General features: G+C 37.2%; 1 protein-coding gene and 1 pseudogene across 1 annotated transcript; one reads left to right on the top strand and one right to left on the bottom strand.

Moving 5' to 3' along the window:
* Positions 1–206: 206 nt before the first annotated feature.
* Positions 207–3,467, bottom strand: LOC148292352 (uncharacterized; annotated as a pseudogene).
* A 12,149-nt stretch (positions 3,468–15,616) lies between these two features.
* On the top strand, positions 15,617–17,352 carry LOC110770443 (2-oxoglutarate-dependent dioxygenase 19-like). Its single transcript, XM_088246065.1, has 3 exons — positions 15,617–15,998; positions 16,197–16,760; positions 16,896–17,352. The coding sequence occupies exons 1-3, from the start codon at positions 15,726–15,728 to the stop codon at positions 17,148–17,150; spliced, it is 1,092 nt and encodes a 363-aa protein (XP_088102191.1). The 5' UTR covers positions 15,617–15,725; the 3' UTR covers positions 17,151–17,352.
* Positions 17,353–22,242: the final 4,890 nt, after the last annotated feature.

The following is a 22,242-nucleotide window of genomic DNA, read 5'->3' on the forward strand; positions in this document are numbered from 1 at the left end:
CAATGTGGTATTTCAATTAAGACGATGGTTTAAAGAAAATACTGACGTAGTAAATTCTTTTAAACCCCGCACTTCTCTTTGTTCACCCCAATACTTATTAAGCTGTCAGTTTTATTATTGTGTAAAAAGACAAAAAAGGTCATTCAACTTAATATTTAATCCTAATAAATCTATCTATACACACTTGAAGAATTTCAAATGTCATATCAGCTTGATGAGCTTAAAGACTTCCTAAGGTTTCGAAGGATGCTCCACATGAATGTGGATATAATGAAGAGGATAATACCAGTGATAATTGCATATTTGAGACCAAGGTTCACCAGCAAATTTACTAGAAGCCCAGCCAATACAACACCAAAGAAATTTGCAGAGGCTTCAAGGCTGTTGAGATTTCCCCTCTGGAAGAATCAGAGGCTTCAAGGCTGTTGAGATTTCCCCTAACAACTGCTCACTTAGAATTTCAATCGATCTACAAAGAGTAATGTCCACAAGTGGCTATCTAACTATGAAGATGAAGTACAGAGACATGCATATACACATACAAGTAAAAATACAAGAAACATCGCAGCAGAGGTATTAATTTTTTATATTTTATGTAGCGCAGGGATCAAATTGAAAAATTGGTTTTGAAAATCCTACTTAATTCTTAGAAGATCATCTTCTCTGCTTCTGAAGTTACACAAAAAGGAAAGAGCCGGATTTAGTAAAAGACCAGAGCCAGAGAGCAAGATTGCTAGAGAGTTATTCTAGTTTGTACACTTTGGCTTTCTCTCCCTCCCTCTCTCTCTAAATAACAACATACATGTACATAATTATAATTTATAAGGAATAGCCAATCGAATGGAGAATCTGAAATCCTGAACACAGTATCAGTTTAAGTAATTGCCTCAACCACACACAAAAGGAGTAAAACTCATTAGGGCTGAAACATGGCTCATGCATGTTTGAATTGTAGTGCTAGAGAAAATGGTACAGATCATCACCTTATATATGACGATTAAACGAAAGGAAAACTAAAAGAAGAAATCAAAGAACAATAGGAAGATGTTAGTATGAAATTTGTATTGTCATTTCCTAGACCTCTAGCATAGTTTGAAAACTAGTGTGTGAAGAATTGTTACTGGACGTTTTGGCACAACTCATTCAACCACATACTTCCGAGGCACGACTTGACCATATGAGAAACTTGACAACAGGTAAATCATGACATAATCATGCATTCATTATAGGATTCCTATTCACTCAAGTATTTTTATGTTTATCCTATTTTTAATAGGATTAGATTTTATCTCTTGAGATTCTTTCCTAGTTGGACTCTATTTTATTTTAAGTTAAAATATTATTGTTTTCATCATCTTTGACTTGGGGAGAACTTTTAATTAATACCTAATTGGTCACTTTGATAAAGGTTGTTATCTTGAATAACAATCCTTGCCTAAGCTGACGAATGGAATAGGATTAGGGGTCTCCTTGTTATTTGACGTCTTTTACCTTGTGCACATATTGAAGAGTCCATATTGAATTGCATTTGTTTGTGATGAGTGAATAGGTTTGGTGGACTCTTGTGCTTCTCTCTTACTAGAGAGAACACGGTTTTGCATAAAGGTGGGGTGTCTCTCTTTTCTCTCTTTTCATAGGTAGAGCTTTTAATATTTGTGTTGAGCATATAGAATTGAAAAAAAAGAAAAAGCTGCAGTGCATATATTTGAGATAGATATCAAGTGTTCGATGTTTACTTGGTGATTTATCAAACACTTTCATCATTCATATTGCATTCATGTGCATTTCGGTGACTCATACGGTTGAGGGCACCAAGACCGTGGTGACGGTTTTCCTCCGGCTAGCTTGAAGCAATCGTGACCAGTATTGCGTTCAACATAAGGAGTGTCGAAGATCATCCCGTGACAGAAGTTGAGTTACGAAGAAGTCGGTAAACATTATCTAGAATGTGTCTAGGATAAGTGTGTGAGTACTTCTTGGAATCATTATTCTATAGTGGATTTGTGTTGGACTAAGGAGTCCCGTGGATTTTCCCCAGAGGTGGGGTTTTACCACGTAAAATAATTCTCTTTGTGTTCTTTTATTTTATTCCCAGCACGTTTCAGGATTGATAAGCCATATCAAACCTGCTACCAAAGTTTATTTTTATTTATTTGATTATAATATTAAATTGACCTATTAACCCCCTCTAGGCATATATAGACATCCTACAGGTATTTTCAGAAGAAATACATGCATCATTAATTCTTGATACTTTGGGGATCATATCAACATTGTAGTCTCTACTGAATTGCTTCCAAAGCTAAAATATGAAAATAGATAAACAAATTGAAGCCGTATTTAAAGAGATGCATGAATAGAAGAATGTACAACCGTACCAAATTGCCTCAGTAATGGATCAATTGGTAAGGAGGATAGAGACAAAGCAATATTGAATCCAATGGTTTCTCTTTTTGACTTCAATGTCTCTATCCTCCTTACCAATTTTCCAAGGAAAGGCACAGCCACAAACAGCATCAGACCAAGCCATTGGAACTCCTCTACAGGGCCATCTTTCTCTTTGGCTCTCACAAACAGTATGTCAAGGAACCGAGCTGCGGCCTTGCTCTTTCCAGCAAGGAAACATGCAAATCTCTTCAAGTATGATGAAGGGCACAGGAACCATGTTCCTACATATACGTAGTCCTATTGCTAATGTTGTTGTCATTGGTTTTTACTATCATTATAAAGCAAAACCAAACAAACTACAATTTCCCATATGATCAAATCACATGATAAAAACAGCCTTGTGAAAACAACAAAATCTCATGTATACTACAAATATTGTTTAATGATTTAAGTATTGGGGTGAACAAAGAAAAATGTGGGGTTTAAATAGAAAAACTCTTTATTTCTTCATTTTTCAGCTTGGGCTGTATATTTAAGGGTAGTTTGGGAAGATAGTGGGGTTTTCTTAGAAATTGTGAAAATTTAAATTAGAAGTTGGGGTGAACTTAGAACATGGGGTGAACAAAGAGAAGTGTGGGGTTTAAATAGAAAATCTCTTTTAATTATAACGTCGCTATTATAAAAAACCGTCGTATAATTCAAATGCCCAAATAAAAAAAATCTTAGATTGGAATAAATCAACTTACATATTCACTATATTTCTCATGTCCTCGTCAACAGAGCGGTTTGGCAATGAATCCTTGTAATAGACAGTCTCCTTAGCTGGTCTCACAATTAACAACACCCAATGACCCCTACACATAATGATCCATATAGGTTAAATAGTACAAAGAAAAATATTACAAGGAAAATAGGTTAAATAGTTAAGGGGACTAACCATGGATTATATAAGGCACCAAGAAAAATTGATCCCTCTCTGCGTTTTTCAAGTGGTCTGACAGATGTTTTGTTCGGTAAGATAAAGTACCAGATTGAGAGCTGACTTGTCCAGGGTCGACGAGGCCAACAAGGTTTACCATATTTGCTATTTTTAAATAGTCAAATAGGTACCTAAATATATGAAATTCAATTAAATGAGATTTTAATTTAAAAGAAAGGGAAAAGTAAAAAAAAAAAAAAAAAAAGGATTTCTAGGATTACTTCATGTATATTGCAATCACTATGGCTCCAATCTCAACCATGGAAGCAAACTATAAAATATCTTCACACAAGAGGAAGGTATCATACTCAGTGCCAAACACTTCCTCTAGAATGTGAACTCTCACGGTCTCGTTAGCAGGCTTCAACTTGGTCTCGACAAATTCGCATATATAGGGCTAACAGAGAGGTGTCTAGCTTTGAGAGATCCCGTTACAAGAAATAAATAAAGAAATATAAGTTAGTTTGTATATCAAGTAAAATACATGACTCTAACTAAACCAACCAAACCGACGTGTTATATAATATAAACGACCGTTTCTAGAACATACTGACGGAGTAAAGGTTATAGACGACGGTAAAGACATATCCGTCATTGTGTAAATGTTCTAACGTCGCTGCACTATAGAAAGGTCGTCTAATTAAAATGCAGTGAAGGCTTTAATGAAATAGACGATGATTTATAAAAGAATGAGACGATTGCAAAAAAAGACTGTTGTTATTTTCAAGGCATAAATAAAATGCAAAACAAGTAAAAGCGTCGTGGTATTTCACTCACAACGACGGTTCTTGGAAGAAACAGACGTATTATGGTTTTCAAACGTCAGTAATAAAATAGATAAATAAACCGACGTAATATTTCAGTGATGATGACGGTTTTTAAAAAAATTGACATAATATTGATTTCAAACGGCTGTAATAAAATACCGTCGTTGTGTAACAATTCCAACGTCGGTAGAAAAAAACCGTTGTATAATCAAAATTTATAAAACAGATAAATAGACCATAAATCAAAAACCTATACCGTCGTAGTACTTCAATTAAGACGACGGATTGTTGAAAAAACTAACGTAGTACATAATTTCAAACGGCGGCAGAAAATTACTGTTGTTGTATACAAATTCTAACGTTGCTATGAGAAACAACAATCGTAAAATTAAATGAAGAGATAAAAATTACAAAAATATGCATTCTTTTCCAGAAATAGTGCATACACAAATTTTAGAGAAATAGATAGAGAGAGAGAGTGTGTGTGCGAGAAAAAGAAGGAAGTTCTAAAATTTAATAAAAAAGACGTCTAACGTCGGTAGAACGAGAACCGTCCTATAATAAAAAGTTGTAAAAATGAAAATTAGACTGAAAATCAAAAACCTGTACCATCGTGGTATTTCAATGAAGACGACAGGCTCTATAAAAAAAACCGACGTAGTACAGCCTTTCAAAAGGCGGTAACAAATTACCGTCGTTGTATACCCATTCTAGCGTCTATATGAGATAAAACCGTCATATATTTTAATGCAAAGATGAAAAAACTTAACAAAAATATGCATTCTTTTCCAAAAATTGTGCACCACAAATTTCAGAGAAATAGATAGAGAGAGGGAGTGTGTGTGCGTGAGTAAATGAGGGTAGTTCTAAAACTTAAAAAAAAGACGGTCGACTCAGGAATATAAGCCGTCGTAGTAAATCAATCTAGACGTCTAATTCATGCAAAAACCGACGTGCTATTATCTTTGAAACGGCTGTAAATAGAAACCGTCGTGGTGTTTAAGTTCTAACGACGGTTATTTAAATATGTGACGTCTATACAAAAATAAAACACTTTGTTTTCAAATTTAGAGCAGAGTTAGTGAGACTTACGACTAATTTTGCCTTCTTTGCAACCTTTGGATTTGGGATATTTCTCTGCTTATCTTCTCTTGCCTTCTTCTGTAGCAGAGAACGATTGATTTTTCTTCACCGGACATGGTTTCTTCTAATTCATCCTCCAAACCCACATACCCTTTTCGAGACAACCTATGGTTGTACTCACATTTTTCCCTCCTCTGTAATTGCTCAGAATGCATAGCCCCAAATTCTGGGCATAACCTTGAAACTACAAAGGCATCCCACTGAGATTTCTCTATGAATTTATATAGCTGAGGGGGTTCGTTTAACTTTTCCTTATCATTTGTGAATGGAAGGATAAACTGCCTTGTTAAGGTAGACTTGAAATGCTTCCATTTTTTGGCGGCAAACGATAGCACCAGCTTTTTGCCCCCTTGCCCAATAACATAAGCCATTTGAACAGCTTCCCAAATCTGCTCCTTCAGGTCCTTGGGCAATTGAGTCCATTTCTTGTCCACAAGAGGGACTCTGGTGCGTGCCAAAACACCAATGTATGACTGCATCTCAACAGTCGCCTTGCCATGTGGTCTGCCCTTTTTATTGTACTCAACCACAGCCTTAATCTTATGGATTTTCCTCTTCACAACACGGATCATTGTGTTGATACCGCGAGTAGATTTTGGCTCCTCATCAAATGTGGCTGAGATAGGGTCTTTCTTAGAGGTTGAAGTAAATCTCATCCTCTTTGCGGGTTTGCTTTGAACTAATTTGGCTTCATCCATTTGAGCCTTTGAAACTGCAAGGTCCTTGCTAGGACCTTTAGACACTTGAGCCTCCTTACTTTGAGATTTCGAAACCATGTTTAAATAAACCTGCAAGAGAAACAACGACGGTTCATTAAACACATCGTCGTAATAATAAATAGAAGACATAAGAAAAAGACCGCTGTGATATTTAATTTAGGACGACAGTTGTAAAATATCATCGTCGTCGTACGAAAAATCAAACGACGGCAAAAATAAAAACCGTCGAGTTACAACACAGTTCTCTCCCAAGATTGTACGAAAATAAGACGATGGTTTTATCTTGTTCATATCGTATTAATTATCACATGATGACGGTGACTAAGTATAACCACTGCCGTGGTTTATCAAATTAAAACATCGAAAACAAGACGACAGTTTTATCTTGTTGCCGATGTATTAATTTTATACCACGATAGCTATTAACCACCGTCGTGCAGTTTGCATTAAATACCGTCGTGGTGTGTCGATTCTAACTTCGCAAACAAGACAGAACTATTGTCTTAATACGAGGTGATACAGTAAAAACCTCAGAGTTCTCTCTCAAACTAGACGACAGTTTTATCTGGTTGTTGACGTATTAATTTTATACCACGACGGTTATTAACCACCATCGTGTAGTTTGCAACTACACAAAACCGTTGTAAACAGGACAAAATCGTCGTCTTCAGGCGTTGTGAGAGTAATGGACCAATGAATTTAATCAAACCAGTGAAAGATTTCGTCATTTTGAACGAAGTCTTGTTTCCAGACTCGTTCTTTCAAAACCCTCTTCAAATGAAATTGAAAAAAAAGAAAAGAGATTGAGAAAAAAACCTTTGGCGTGCAAACAAAGTTTCCTTCCGACGTCAACTTTGGTGATTTGGGGACGAAGACGATGACGATGACGAGATTCAGACGATGATGATTACGAAGCCACTTTTGGGAACTGAGTTATTTTATCGGTGAGAAAGAACGTAAAACGTTAGGTCAGGTGACAAAAAAGTTTATATATTTTCCCATAGTTCAATAACATGACGGTTTTGTTAAAAACCGCCCTAGTATGTAATTAAAACGACAAAAACTAAGTAGTAACTGACGTGGTTATTAATAAAGCCAAACGACTTTTGGAGTTCCGAAACCGAAGTGGTTATTTAAGTTTTACACGACAGAAGTTTACCTTTGATGCCCTGATATTATATGTTATGACGGCGCTTGTTTATCTAGAGCCGTCGTTGTGATTCGCAAGTCAACGACCTTTAGTTTTAGGAAACCGACGTGGTTATTTAAAGGCAACGAATCCTTATTTTAGTAGACCGTCATGGTTAATTCAAAGTCAACGACTTCTTTCGATATTCCGAAAACGACGTGGTTCTCTGGGCACTACACGTCAAAAGTATACTTTGGAAGAAGTGATATTATACGTTACCACGTCGTCATTTTATGCATAACCGACGTTGTTTGTTTTAAAAGTCGATGGGTTTAGTTTACGAAAATGACGTGGTTATTTATATTTATATGACCCCGATTATTACCCACGGACGTGGATTATTATAATTAGACGTCGCTACGTGTAATAGAACCGATGTGGATATTGAAGATTATTTGTATAAATATGATTTTTTCACGCGTTCTTTAACTTTCAATTTTCAATTAGGGTTCCAACTTCTTCTTGCCCTTGGTTCTGTCTTACCTCTTTGGAGGCAATAGTTTGGATGTTGATGTGTGTTCACGTTTGTGTATCTGAAAGACACAAACACGCACACATCATCAACTTCTAAAAAATTGTCTTTCTGAAAGCAAATGTTTTAGATGTTGATGTGTGGCTGCTGTCGTCAAATTTCAGAGGCAAATTTTTTGGATTTTGACGTGTATGTGCCTTTGTGTATCTCAAAGACACAAAGACACATACATCGTCAAGTTCCAAAAAATTGTCTCACTCACATTAGTGATTCGATTATGATGAGGAACAAAATTCCCAATGGTAAGATTTGATTCTATTTTTCTTGTTAAGACGGTTTTCGATATAAACCGTCGTGATTTTTACAATTCTTGTCATTCTGTTGATCTACCGTCGTAAGCTACAAAAAACCCAGAAACAAATCTGAAAAAGCAATAAAAATTAAGACGTCGGTTTACAGATTAGGTCACACGTATAAAGCAAATAAATATTGCGGTATTTTTTAGTTCACGACGTGGTAAAGTAAAATTATACGTCGTTAATTGAACAAACCGACGTGGTTAGTGAAACTTACCAGGACAGTAGAGTAATAGATACTGTCGTAGTACCCTTTGAAAAAAATTTCGATAAATTTATCTTTACCATCGTGGTACATTGACTTAATACAACGAAGTTTTGTAATATACCGACGTGGATTCCTTTGAAATTATACGACTAAGAAAATTTGGTCGGGTAACTATTAAATGTCGTATTTATATAACGACCGCCATGGTTTTTGAAGATATTTTGTATAAGTTTTTGGCTTTTCACGTGTTCTTTCAGTTTCAGTTCCAACTTCTTCTGGCCATGTGCTCTCTCTCACCTTTCTAGTGGACACTTTAGCTTCTTATCCATTTGAAATCTGAACAGTCACTTGTTGAACTCGGGCGAATGAGATTACTCATAATACATTTCAGATTTCAAATGGATAGAAGCTAAAGTGTCCACTAGAAACCATTTGAAGGGTAATTTGGGGCCTTCAACATCGTCTCCTGGAGCTGAACAGTCACTTTAGTGGTTCGATTATGATCAGGATCCAAAGATCTCACTGGTAAGATTTCATACCTCTTGGGATCTCATTTTAATTTTCTTGTGACGACGGTTTTCTATATAAATTGTCGTGATTTTTCTCAGTTCTTGTCATTTTGTTGATCTATCGTCGTAGGCTACCAAAATAAAATTTTAAAAAAACTTAAAAAGCAATAAAAATTAAGACGGCGGTTTACAGAGAAGGCAGACGTATAAATCGAATAAATACGACGGTAATTTTAACTTCAAGACGTGGTAAATAAATATTATACGTCCCTAATTGAACAAACCGACGTAGTTATTACTTACTTTTACGACCGTCGTCGTGTACAACATTAATACGTCTTGATATATAATAAATACGACGTAGATATTCTAATTTAGACGTCATTATCTACTCTTATGCTGTCGTAGTTCTCTACTACTCTATACAACAGTAGTGTTGTAGGTACCGTCGTAGTACACTCTCAAATAATAAGTCGATAAATTTATCTTTCGCGTCGTGGTACATTGATTTAACACGACGTTGTTTTGTAATATACCGACTTGGATTCCGTAATATTATACGACGCGGACTAAGAAAAGTTGATCATGCTTATGTAGGAGTTAACACGGCGGCTGTTTTGTTGAACCGTCGTCTTTACTTTCTACGTCGGTGGCTTCATACCTACTGTCGTTGTTTTTGGGTCAGAATTTAACTATGAAGAAAACTTTTTTAATAAGACGACGCTTTTGTATTTGGGTGCGTCGTTTTAAAAAAATATTCAAGCGAACCTCCATTTTTTAGGTGTTTAAGTAACTTATCCACGACGGTTTTCTGTTATTGTCGTCTTTCTAAACACAACGATGGTATTTTGTTCTACCGTCGTTTTTTTCTGGTCGTCTTTCTCACTTTTCGTAGTAGTGTCTTCTGTCCACCGTCCTCTGCTGGCGTCAAGTTTCTGCATGTGAGGAAAGGTCTGACGACCAACAATCCATATATAAAATTACAACAAATTAAATCTTTGTTGGGATGCACGGTGCACGTGTGGGCCTACTGCTTACATTAAACAAAGTTAATGTAATAACATGCACGTGTGGGATGCACGTCTGACGAAAGGTCTGGCGTCAAGTTGCTGAAATGAAGAAAATAACGTGCAAAGTTACATTCATTTCCCTTCTGATGCTTCTGAGACACCTCTATCTATGTTCTAGACTGCAATGATTCAAGGCCACCTGCTCTAAGACTAATGTATACTACTTCTTCAAAAACCAGATACTTCTTCAAAAACCATTAACCATATGCGACGAACAATTATTACAGTGTCTACAGAACAATTCAAATCCAAGAAAAAAAAAAACAAATTAAATATTTTAGGAAATTTAATAATATTTAGTAGACCAAATAAACTATATTCTGGAACTTCTGCTCTTCAACCTAGTGTTCAATGAGTCAAATTTGCTTGCTCTAATGGATTGGAATGTGTCAATTTCAATAATGGATTGGGACGTGAGGGGGCTTGGGAACCCAACTCAAGATCCCGATTTGGTGCAAAGACTCTAGCTAATCTTTTGGTGATCATTTTGCCTGAAGTGATTTCTAGTGTTTAAAACGCCTTTGTTCATGTCCGGTCCATTACTAATAATCTCTTGCTTTTGAGCCCATGCATTCAATAAAATAAAAAAAACAAATAAAGGAGCCAGAGAGGTTGTTGTGAACCTTGATGTCAGCATGGCATATGATCGAGTTGAATATTCTTATTGTCTTTGATTTCAGTTTGTGTCTTATTGTAGCCATGCTAAGTTTGCTCTAGGTAATGTATCTTTAGATGCTTGGCTTGAAGAGGGTCCTCCAAGGCCGTTGACATTGTTATTTTGGTTTTGTTTTGAGTTTTTTGTTTGTAGCCTTTATGGGGCGTGTGATACTTTTTTTCCTTCGTCTCAGGTTTTTCCCATTGGGGTTTCTTATGCAAGGTTTTGATGAGGCCACGTTTATTCGCTCAAATCTGTAACCTTTGACAATTAAATGAAACCTTATTATTTCCCAAAAAAAAAAAGTCAACTTTACATCACTCATTTATTTCCCTCGAGATCTCTACATGGCAACAGTCACCACCCCACAAGCAAAAGATCCCAAGCAGACCCACCCCTAAATTTTCAGTAGCAATAGTATGAAAGGACCTTTAACTCAAATTTGAATCAGCCCAGCAATTCTTGGCTCTCAAATGTCTGCACCTCTCAACTGAGAGAGAGAGAGAGAGAGAGAATGAAGCACAACATATGGGTTGGGTTTTGTGGCTAGGGTGAAAGAGTGACAAAGAGTCTTTTTTTTTAAATTAAAAAAAAAATTATATTGTTTATTTATTAATTAATAATATATTATTATTTACTTGGTTGGTGTTAAAATAATGAGCATTTTAAAAGTAATAGTGGATTGAGAGATAAGATTATGTTTTTTAAAATTTATATAGCGGGTGCGAAGATAAAGTGAGTGGGATGGAGAATTAGGACATGAATGAAAATAGAACAACTCTAATAATATTATTCAAGGCACGTGAATTGCCATTTCCTTTTCCCGTTCCTTATCACCAACTCCAACCTCTTTGAATCCACTTACCACCCGCATATTTTGTTTCACTTTTTACTCTTTTCTACACAAAAAGGACACCGTAGGACAACTCGAGGTGACTGCTCTTAAGAAAAGGGCACCCCACCACATCCAAAGGACAAAATAGTAGATCGTATCTTTTAATGGTTTGTTTTTTAGTATTAATACAAGTTCCCAAGTTTTTAAATAATATTTTGTTTAATTAATTTTAATTAGTTAACACACGTTTTAAATATTTTTTTCATGCCAAGTGACTCAAAATGCAAACTTTGCAGAATAGAGTGACTAAATTGGCTAAACTCAATCCAACAGGTCCATAGCTTAGTGGTAAGAGTATTTGTCTGCATATAAGTGGTCTCGAGTTGAAACCCCAATGACACCTCCTCCCTCCCCCTTCTAAATATTGACCAAAAAAAAGGCTAAACTCGAAACATAGTAACAAAAATATATTCCAAATTAAAATGCAATGACTAAAAAGATATTTAACAATTTATCTTTCGGTGGAATGGTTTTTTATATTTATTTATTTTGTTGCCATGTATATATTCAATGTCATGTTTTAGTAAATATCTTTTAGTGGTGTTTCTCTTTGGTAACTGTTGACACTGACAGACCTATTAAGGCTCAAGGAGGTGCACCTCCTCTCGCCGGAGAAGCCTCTTCACGCACTGCATATTGCCCCTCTGCTAAGGTTTCATGGTACACTCCATGTGTTCAACGAATTGCCTCAACCAAGGCTTGAAGGCGCTGGGCTGTTTCTTCGCTCAACGTGTTTTTTTTAAACATCCTGGCCAAAACGACGTCGTGGGCTTTAACAACTCTGATAGGCTGCTTAAAAAAATGATAAAAGGCTATAAAACAAAAGGGCTTTTAACAAGCTTTCTTTTTCTTCTTTTAAAATTAATTGTTTGGGTTAAATTAATCGTTGGTGAAGATAGTTTGCAATCCGGGAATTCTTTCTTAAGACGGCAATTCAATTGCTTTTCTTAAACGTAGACACACTTTTTCTTTTCTTTCCTCAACAAATTATTTTTATAATGAAAGAACATGACTTAATTAGCACATCCTTTTCTTTTGATAATAGAAAGAAAGAAAATATAACTTCACACATAGGAGGAAGAAGAAGCACAGGTGCTTTCCCTCTTACTTTTTTTTTAATAAAGCTTTTAGTATTTCAAAATTGCACCTCCGTTAAAAAATTCATGAGTCCACCAGTTACTATCTGGTTTTTTTTTAATAATTTGTTTTTTTCAAGCGAGGATTTTTATCTTAAAAGGCCACGTTACAATTTTGGGAGATTTTACCACTTAGTACACCCCCATATGAACAACCCCTTTTGGTTTTCTCGTCTTATAAGTCCAATAAATGGGGCTGTTTGATTGACTTATATTCCTGTTCCTGTCAACTCACAAACACAGGACGACAGTTGAAATCGCTTGAGATTTAGAAGTTCAAAAGAAGGATCACCATTATGTCATGGTTTGGGATAACATTCTAGAAGTTACTCATTTTGAAACAAGGAGAATGTTTTACATTTAATTTGCACTCAAGTGTACACGTGCATTGTGAACTCATCTGTGGAGGAACTTTCATAAGAAAAATTATTCTCGCAAATATTGTTTACTTTGCGGAATGAAAGTGGAAGAATCCAACACACATTCCCATTCAAAAGTTTCTAGACACACATAGGATTGCATCATTTTTGTTCATGTTTGAAAATGGTCATCAGATATACAACAATGTAATAATTTATTGTTTTGAAAGTTATACCATGTAAGAGTTTTTTGACAAAAATGCGATAGAATTTTATTAAATAATAATAAAGAGTACAAAAGACACAGACTGTAAAGAAAGTCATCCCAATAATAATATGATAATTTGTCAATTTCAGATAGGCATTTTCTAAAATTTTGCTCCCTCGAGACAATTTAACCTATAAGAAACGTTATAGAGTATCTAAATTTCAAGGACCGAACATTCTTTCCCACAAGAGTTCGATATTTATTTATTAATTTACCACTTAGTACACCCCCATATGAACAACCCCTTTTAGTTTTCTCGTCTTATAAGTCCAATAAATGGGGCTGTTTGATTGACTTATATTCATGTTCCTGTCAACTCACAAACACAGGTGACAGGAGGACAGCTGAAATCGCTTGAGATTTAGAAGTTGAAAAGAAGGGTCACCATTTTGTGGTTAGAATTGGTTCACATGATGTCACGGTTTGGGATAACATTCTAGAAGTTACCCATTTTGAAACAAGAAGAAGGTTTTACATTTAATTTGCACGCAAATGTATACGTGCATTGTGAACTAATCTGTGGAGGAACTTTCATAAGAAAAATTCTTCTCGTAAATATTGTTTACTTTGCGAAATGAAAGTGGAAGAATCCAACACACATTCCCATTCAAAAGTTTCCAGACACATAAAGGATTGCATCATTTTTATTCATGTTTGAAAATGGTCATCAGATATACAACAATGTAATAATGTATTGTTTTGAAACTTATATCATGTAATAGTTTTTATTTATTTATAAAAAGGTGACAGAATTTTATTAAATAAGAATAAAGAGTACAAAGGACACGAGCTATAAAAGGAGTCATCTCAATAACAATATGATAATTTGTCAATTTCAGATAGGCACTTTCTAAAATTTTGCTCCCTCATCAGGACAATTTAGCGTACAAGAAACGTTAGGGTATCTAAATTTCAAGGACCGAATATTCTTTCCCACACATACAACAAGAGTTCGATTTTTATTTATTAATTTTTAAAAAAAAGTTCAAGGAAAAAAACAGACAGGGGGATTTTAGGGATTAACGTTTTCACAAAACCGTTTCCTAAAGCATCTGTTACCAACCCGTGGGGACCCAATCACACAAATTCCTGAAAAAGTAAAAGTTAATACGCACAGATCATATATTCCATTGTGTTTTGTTTTTTAATAGCTTTTTTATGGCGTTTCTTCTGATCCTTAATTATACTTTTTCTTGGCTGGCTTGTTTTGATTAGTTGGGTTTTTGAAAATATCATCAGGACTACAATTATTGACCTCGAGGAACACAGGGCATTCGTAGGTGAGTAGTAATTGGGCACTTGTACTGGCTGGTGCAATAGTCAAAATCTAAAGTGAACGCCATTATGTACATTTTGTAATTTTCTGATCAAGTTCAAGCATACCGTTCATAAGTAAAAATATTTATTTGGATTTGTTTTAGAGGGTTCTGTTATGTGATTCTGGTTTTGTTTGGACTCTTTTGTTAGTCTGTTGTATATGTGGTACTTTTTTCTTGCTTGGGGTTTCTTGATAAGGTTTTAATGAGGCCATTGTTGTCATGCAGGTTCTTCTATAATATTAATAAGATATTAATGGAGTTGATCTTCTTCTCAAAAAAAGAATTACAGTCTAAATTATTTATTTTATATATGTTCCCTCAAATTTTCTCTCATCTCTCCAACATCAATCTTGTCACTTCCTTTTTCTTGGTTCAATTATATTAATTATGGATTCAATTTTTAATATATTAGAATGTGAGCATTCAATATCAAATTAATTAGAAACGTGAAAAGGCAAATATTTTAAGGTCTTGCGCTTAAACTTACATAACTTGAAGTGATACTTTCAACACCCGCTCCTCGAGTGCGTTGTCTTCTACCCCTAATATATCGAAAGTTATTATTAAATGACGTGAGAGCATGTGCTGTAGTTGGATGTGGAACATGAACTGCCACACGAAGAATGTGAACCTACCACCCAAAATGAATTAGCAACCGGTGTAGAAACCAAAAAATCTTTTACACTCTTAAAGGTAGATATCCGATTAAATCCAACACGCAACTACTCAACAATCGTACGACAAAAATGTCCAATTTGAAATATAAACAAAAACGTTTCCTTTGATATACGCGTTATTGTCCTATGTTAAAATTTACTTTGACCATTCTACCTAAAAATACCGACACTTTCTCATTTCAAAAAACCAAAAAAATAAAAATAAAAACATAAAAACGCGTTGCAGAAGCATCTGCTGCCGGTAAAAGCACTCACCAGTAGATTTATTGATTCATCTGAACATACAGGTTTAACTACAAAATATATATATTTTATTCTGCCTTGACAAGATTTTGGAACTTGGTCAGCGTTAGCCAACTTATTTCTGTAAAAATTTTAGAACTTGTGATGTTGGGCAACATTAAAATAACAGCCGCCATGTAGAAATCCTCCATGTGTAAAATCAGTACATCCTGTGCTATAAATACCCATTACTTTTCTCTCAATACCTCCACAACTGCCCAACACCTTCTCTCTCTCACTAAAAAATATACAGAAATATCACTCTCAAAGGCTCAGTCCCACCTCTCTCTCTCTCTCTCTCTCTCTCTCACTCTCTCACTCTCTCTCTCTCTCAATGGCACCTACAGTTACTTCAATGGAGGCATCTAATGGCCATGAAGTACCAAAAGTGGCAAGCATCAAAATACTAGCTGACTCAGCTTCCCTCACTTTTGTACCTTCTGAGTACACGTATATCAAAAATCCTAATGAACAAGGCGATGCAAACGACCCAGAGCACTCAATCCCCATCATTGATTTTGCCCTTCTCACGTCGGGATCTCCTGATCAACGAGCAAAAGTGATCCAAGAGCTGCGCAGAGCTTGCGAGGAATGGGGCTTCTTCCAGGTATATTTATAGTAATGTTTGTTGTCAGACTTATACAAATATATACTTATATCAACAAAGTATTTGTCAAACTGTGAAAGTTGGACATGAGAACATTTTCATACCTACCTACGTACTACATATACATCACATATGCGTATCTACAACTCTCATGATGAAAGCTAATTAAGCATAAATTATATATATGGGAATTATTAGGTGACCAACCACGGTGTACCAGAGAGCCTGAAGCAATCAATGATAGACGCGTGTCATAGATTCTTTGATCTGCCGGAGGAGGAGAAGAAGGAGTTCCAAACAAGGAACCTGTTGGATCCAATCAAGTGCGGCACCAGCTTCAACGCCAACATTGAAAAAGTTCATCTCTGGAGGGATTTCCTCAAGGTCATAGCCCACCCTGAGTTCAACTCACTCTACAAACCTGCTGGATACAGCGAGGTTTCACTGGAGTTCAGCAAACGAACCCGAGAAGTAGCCACAGAAATATTGAAGGGAATATCAGAGAGCTTAGGGTTGGAGGCGGACTACATAACAAAGGCCATGAACTGGGACCGTGGCTTACAAATTCTGGCCGCGAATTACTACCCGGCGTGCCCACAGCCCGATAAAGCAATCGGTCTACCTCCTCATACTGATCATGGACTGGTGACCCTCCTCATTCAGAATGAGATGGGTGGCCTTGAAGTCAAGCACAAAGACCAATGGGTGTTGGTGAATGCTGCTCCGGGAGCTTTTATTGTTAACATTGGTGACCAAATGCAGGTACCAAAATAACACCCAACTTTTTTTAAATCTAAAACCCATCTTATCTAAGAATTACAATCTAATAATTCTCTACTTATTTTCATAAATTAAGTACCGACGATTTATGTGTATGGTTAATTTTTTTTGTGGCAGATTTTGACAAACGACAAGTACAAGAGCATATGGCATAGGGCTGTTGTGAACAACAAAGCTACAAGGATATCAATAGCTGTGCCCCATGGACCCTCACTGGACACACCAGCTTTACCAATCCCAGAGTTGTTAGAGAGAGAAGGCCAAGCCCCAAAATACATTGGGATGACATACGAGAAATTCATGGAGCTTCAAGCAAGCCCTGCTGCCCTCACGAAACCTTGCTTACATCACCTGCGGGTCAAGCATAACTGAAGCTACAGCTTACACATATATGCATATTCATTAGAGTCCTCTTGTTGCCGTGAATAAGAGCTTTGTTGCTCCTATACATTGTCTTGTTCCGATTCTGAATTCATGATATTTCGCAGTGAGACATTCTCGTCAAGTATCGGATATATATAATGTACAATTTTTACTTGTATCTTCTGTACTTTCATAATATTATATATGCGAATTAAAGACCCTATGCCATTTAGTGTTCCGATTTAATTTATATTCAGTTATAAACCACAATCTCTGGTATAAGAAAATTGACGGGGTAGCGAAAGGATTACTTGAGAACGTGAGTACTGAAGAAGCAATGGCAGAGTTAAAGCCTATATATTGAAGGGGCGGCAATAGCTGACATTTTTTATTTATAAATTGCACACAAATGGTCAAGTTTTATATAAAGCGTAAAGGAGTTTCTGAAAATTGGTGGCCACAACCACTTCTAGCCTTGAAACGGGGAAAGCACTATTTCGTTATCCTCGGTCAATAACGTTTTGACACAATGACACGTATGATAACACTTCCACGTGTCATCGCATTACAGGCTGGGAATAGGAAAATAGTGTTACCCACATTTAACTAAGTTTTTCTTGAATTATGTGGCTCCACTACTACATTTTTTAGTTTGCGCGACGAAGACATATTCGTCGCACTATGATGTTTAGCGCGACGAAAAAATCAATACGTCGCACAAACTTCCATGGATAATAATTTTATAATTTTTTACGATCGCGACTAAAATATTTGTCGCGCAAAGTACACTTTGCGCGACAAACAGTTTTACGGTCGCGCAAAGATGCGGAAAAAAAACCCGGGAAAATCGCATTTGGAGGCAAAACTTGCGCGACAATATATTCGTCGCGCGAAATGTGTTTGCGCGACGTAAACAATCATCGTCGCCCAAAATAAATAGCGGGAAAACAAACAGTGTTCCAGATGTTTCGCGCCACAAGTTTGCGCGACGAAATGGTGTATTAGTCGCGCAAGGTGGCTATCGTGGATGCGTGCGTGTCAAACTGGGCTTTTACGCGACGGAAATTCGCTTTTGCGCGACTAACATTCTCTTGCGACGAAACGCTTTGTTCGTTTCGCAAAGGTGTGGTGTCGGCACGTCTTTGCGCACCGCGATAGTCGATTTTGCGCGACGGATTTTGTCCGTTGCGACGAAAAAATGTGTTCGTCGCGCAATGATGTGATGTCGGCACGTCTTTGCGCGTCGTTGAAGTGGAATTTGCGAGACGGAATTTGTCTTTTGCGCGACTAATTTATTCGCACGACGAATTAAGCCTTCGTCGCCCAAAGCCGTCTTCTTTAACAGATTCATTTCAGCCATTGCAGAGGCAAACTGAAAAATCAGTTTTGCCTCTGCTTCTGCCCCTCTCTCTCTCCGTTCTCTCCATTTTCTCAGCTGCAAATCAGTTCAGGACATATTGAAGAAGGTATTTTATTTGTTTTATATTTATTTAAAATATCAATTTAATTTCTTTGTATATTGTTTTTGTGAAATTATATTTGTATTCTATTGTTAAATTATGAATGGTAATGTACGAAGTTAATTGAAATTAACTTCGTACATTTTTTGTTGTAAAGCTTAGTTCCCGTTCGAGGTTAGTTGGACCGCGCATGGATGGGTAAACCACGACTACGGTCCAATTAATTCTTGAATTGTCCCATATTTTGGACTGTTTGGAAATGTATAGTCGTGTCACGTAATTTACAGCTACATGATTAGGTTTCGATTGTGGAGATTTCGGTGTCATCTCGGTACGTTATTCGGGTGGTACGTAGGTATTTGATATCTACGGTACACCTCAAGAACTGTACCGAGATGCTGCCGAAATTCATCCACGTCGAAATCTAATCTCATGTAGCTGTAAATTACGTGGCATGACTATGCATTTCCGAATGGGATAGGGCCCTTACCGGAGGCATAAAGTGACGTTATGATTTTCTAAGAATACAACATAATTGTTGTATTGTGATTGTGGTTCCAGGAATTATGAGCAGAAGGTGGATACAGAATCCTAACAGGTGCGCAGACGAATACTTGGATGGAATCGAGGAATTTATTCACTTTGCACGGTCACACAACCCGGTGCAACTAGAATCAGATGTCCTTGTAGGAGGTGTAACAACATGTTGTGGGATACAATTGAAAATGTTCAATTTCATTTAGTAAGGAATGAAATGATTGAGACATACAGCAGGTGGAACCATCACGGGGAACAATTAGACATTGGTTCGTCTTCAAGGGCCACAAAAGTGGACAATGTTGAACCTATTGTGGATCCTAATGAACAAGTCATGGATATTATACATGATGCTTTTCCATTTGCATTAACCAGCAGCAATCAGGAAAGGGAAGATGACGTGCCTACACCAATGGATAGTGCAGAGTTCGAACAGTATGAAGAACTGTTAAGAAATGCCAACCAAGAGTTATATTCGGGGTGTGAGAGCTTTTCCGTTCTGACGGCGATTGTGGAGCTAATGCACGGAAAAATAAAGTATCGTATGTCGAACCTGTGTTTCGATTACTTTTTGGGGGTTTTCAAGAGAATGCTTCCGACGGACAATTGTTTGCCGAAAGACCACAGACAGGCACAAAAGATGTTGAGTGGTCTTGGATTGGATTATGAAAAAATCCACGCTTGTAAAAACAATTGCATGTTATTCTACAAAGAGTATGAAACATTGGATACATGCCCAATATGCAATGAGTCGAGGTTCAAACAGACGTCTCAGAATAGAATGACTAAGGTTCCACAAAAAGTCATGCATTATTTGCCCCTGAAGCCAAGATTGCAGCGATTGAATATGTCGACGCATACCGCCACAGACATGAGATGGCATAAGGAAAAACGGGTAGACGACGATGTCATGCGGCATCCTGCAGATGGGGAGGCATGGAAAGAGTTCGATCGAACGTTCCCCGAGTTTGCTGCTGATCCCCGAAATGTTAGGTTGGGACTTGCCACTGACGGATTCAATCCGTACGGGGTTCTAAACCAACACCACAGCACTTGGCCGATTTTCGTATTCCCATATAATTTTCCGCCTTGGAAATGCATGAAAAAAGAGTACATGATGATGACTGTTTCGATAACTGAGGATCCTGGCAGGTCAATCGATGTGTACTTAAGGCCGTTGGTTGATGAGCTCAAGGATTTATGGACAAACGGTGTGCGTACGTACGATAAATCCACTGGGAAGATGTTCACTTTGCGAGCGGCAGTTATGTGGACTGTGAATGATTTTCCCGCATATGCAATTGTGTCAGGGTGGAGCACAAAGGGTTATATGGCATGCCCTGTATGCAAGGAAGATGTAACTTCTGGTTGGCACGCTGGAAAAGTGTGTTACCTTGGGCATCGAAGATGGTTGCCATGGGACCACGAGTGGCGAGAAAAGGATAAAGAGTTCGACGGGAACAAAGAGCGTCGCGCAAGACCTAGAGAATCGTCCGGTGATCAGATCTTGGAACAGCTTAGCCGTTTGGATTTTGCTCCGTTTGGGAAATCAGTTACTCGGACCAGACCTGCTACACATATGAACTGGACGCACAAGTCTATACTTTTTGAGCTTCCATATTGGTCGAAACTAAAATTAGGCACAATCTCGACGTTATGCATGTTGAGAAAAATGTGTTTGACACATTGGTGGGAACGATTCTAGATATCAAGGAGAAGACAAAGGACACGATAAAAGCTCATCTTGAGTTGGAAAGAATGGGCATACGAAGGGGTTTATGGCTGAAAAGGGGCAGTGATAAAGCTATAAGAGATCTTGCATTTTTTTTCCATGAAACCGAATGACAGAAAAGAGTTTCTACAGTTTGCATCGTCTGTAAAGTTTCCTGATGGATATGCTTCTAATATCGCACATTGCGTGAATGTTGACGGGGGTAAATTTACTGGACTCAAGAGCCATGACTGCCATGTGTTTATGCAACGCCTACTTCCTGTGGGGATTCGACACCTATTGCCGGAAGATGTAGTCAAGCCAATCATATTGTTGTCCAGATTTTTTTTCCAACTGACGGCAAAAACGTTGCGAAAGACGGACATTGATCAGTTGCGCCATGACATTGTCCAAGTCCTATGTAAGTTTGAGATGATATTCCCTCCAGCTTTCTTCACAAGCATGATTCACGTGATGGTTCACTTGCCAGAAGAGGCATTGCTTGCTGGTCCAGTCAACTATCGCTGGATGTATCCAATAGAAAGGTATACAATTGTCATCATTTCTGTTGTTGCTTCTTTATCACATGCTTGCTACCTGCTAATTTGCATCTTTTCATTTTAATTTGGCGGGCTTCTCGGAGAGCTGAAAAAAAGCGTACGCAACAGAGCGAAGCCCGAAGGATCAATTGTATAGGCTTGGGTTCAATATGAGGCACTTACTTTTTGTGGAATGTATTTAAAAGACGTGGACACGGCTTTCAATCGACCTCAGCGCAATAATGACGGAGGTGTGAGAAATGAGCAACTTTCTGTTTTTGCCCAAAGTGCACGACCCTTTGGAGATCCTGTACGAGGAGAGTCGTTTTCCAGAAATGACATGGAGGTAGCGCATTGGTTCGTATTGAACAATTGTGATGAGATAATGACATATTTAGATGAGCATGAAGAGATGATGAAGCGAGAACATCCATCGCATTTGTATTCCAAGAAACACCGTGAATTGTTTCCAAAATGGTTTTTGGAATATGTAAGTTATAAGTGTTTTGTAATTGACATATATATTGTAGTATTTAATTTTCTCAAACTAACATGTGAATGTTTTTGTATAATATTAGGTGAATAAGTTGAAATCAGATAATTCCCCCACTTACAGTGAAGAGTTGTATAACTTGGCATTCGGCCCAATTCGAGCTGAATGATTCTCGGGTTGTCATGTTAATGGCGTCAAGTTTTTAGGGACTGTACGAGATGACAAGTTGTGTACGCAAAACAGCGGTAAACAGCGGTGTCCATGTTCCAGGTGGAGGGGAAAGTACGGACATTGATTTTTATGGCAAACTCACAACTGTCGTGCAATTGCTTTACAAAGACCGATACCAAGTCATCATGTT

Source organism: Prunus avium, chromosome 8 (genome assembly GCF_965620075.1).
Source record: "Prunus avium chromosome 8, drPruAviu1.hap1.1, whole genome shotgun sequence".
Taxonomy (NCBI): Eukaryota; Viridiplantae; Streptophyta; class Magnoliopsida; order Rosales; family Rosaceae; genus Prunus; species Prunus avium.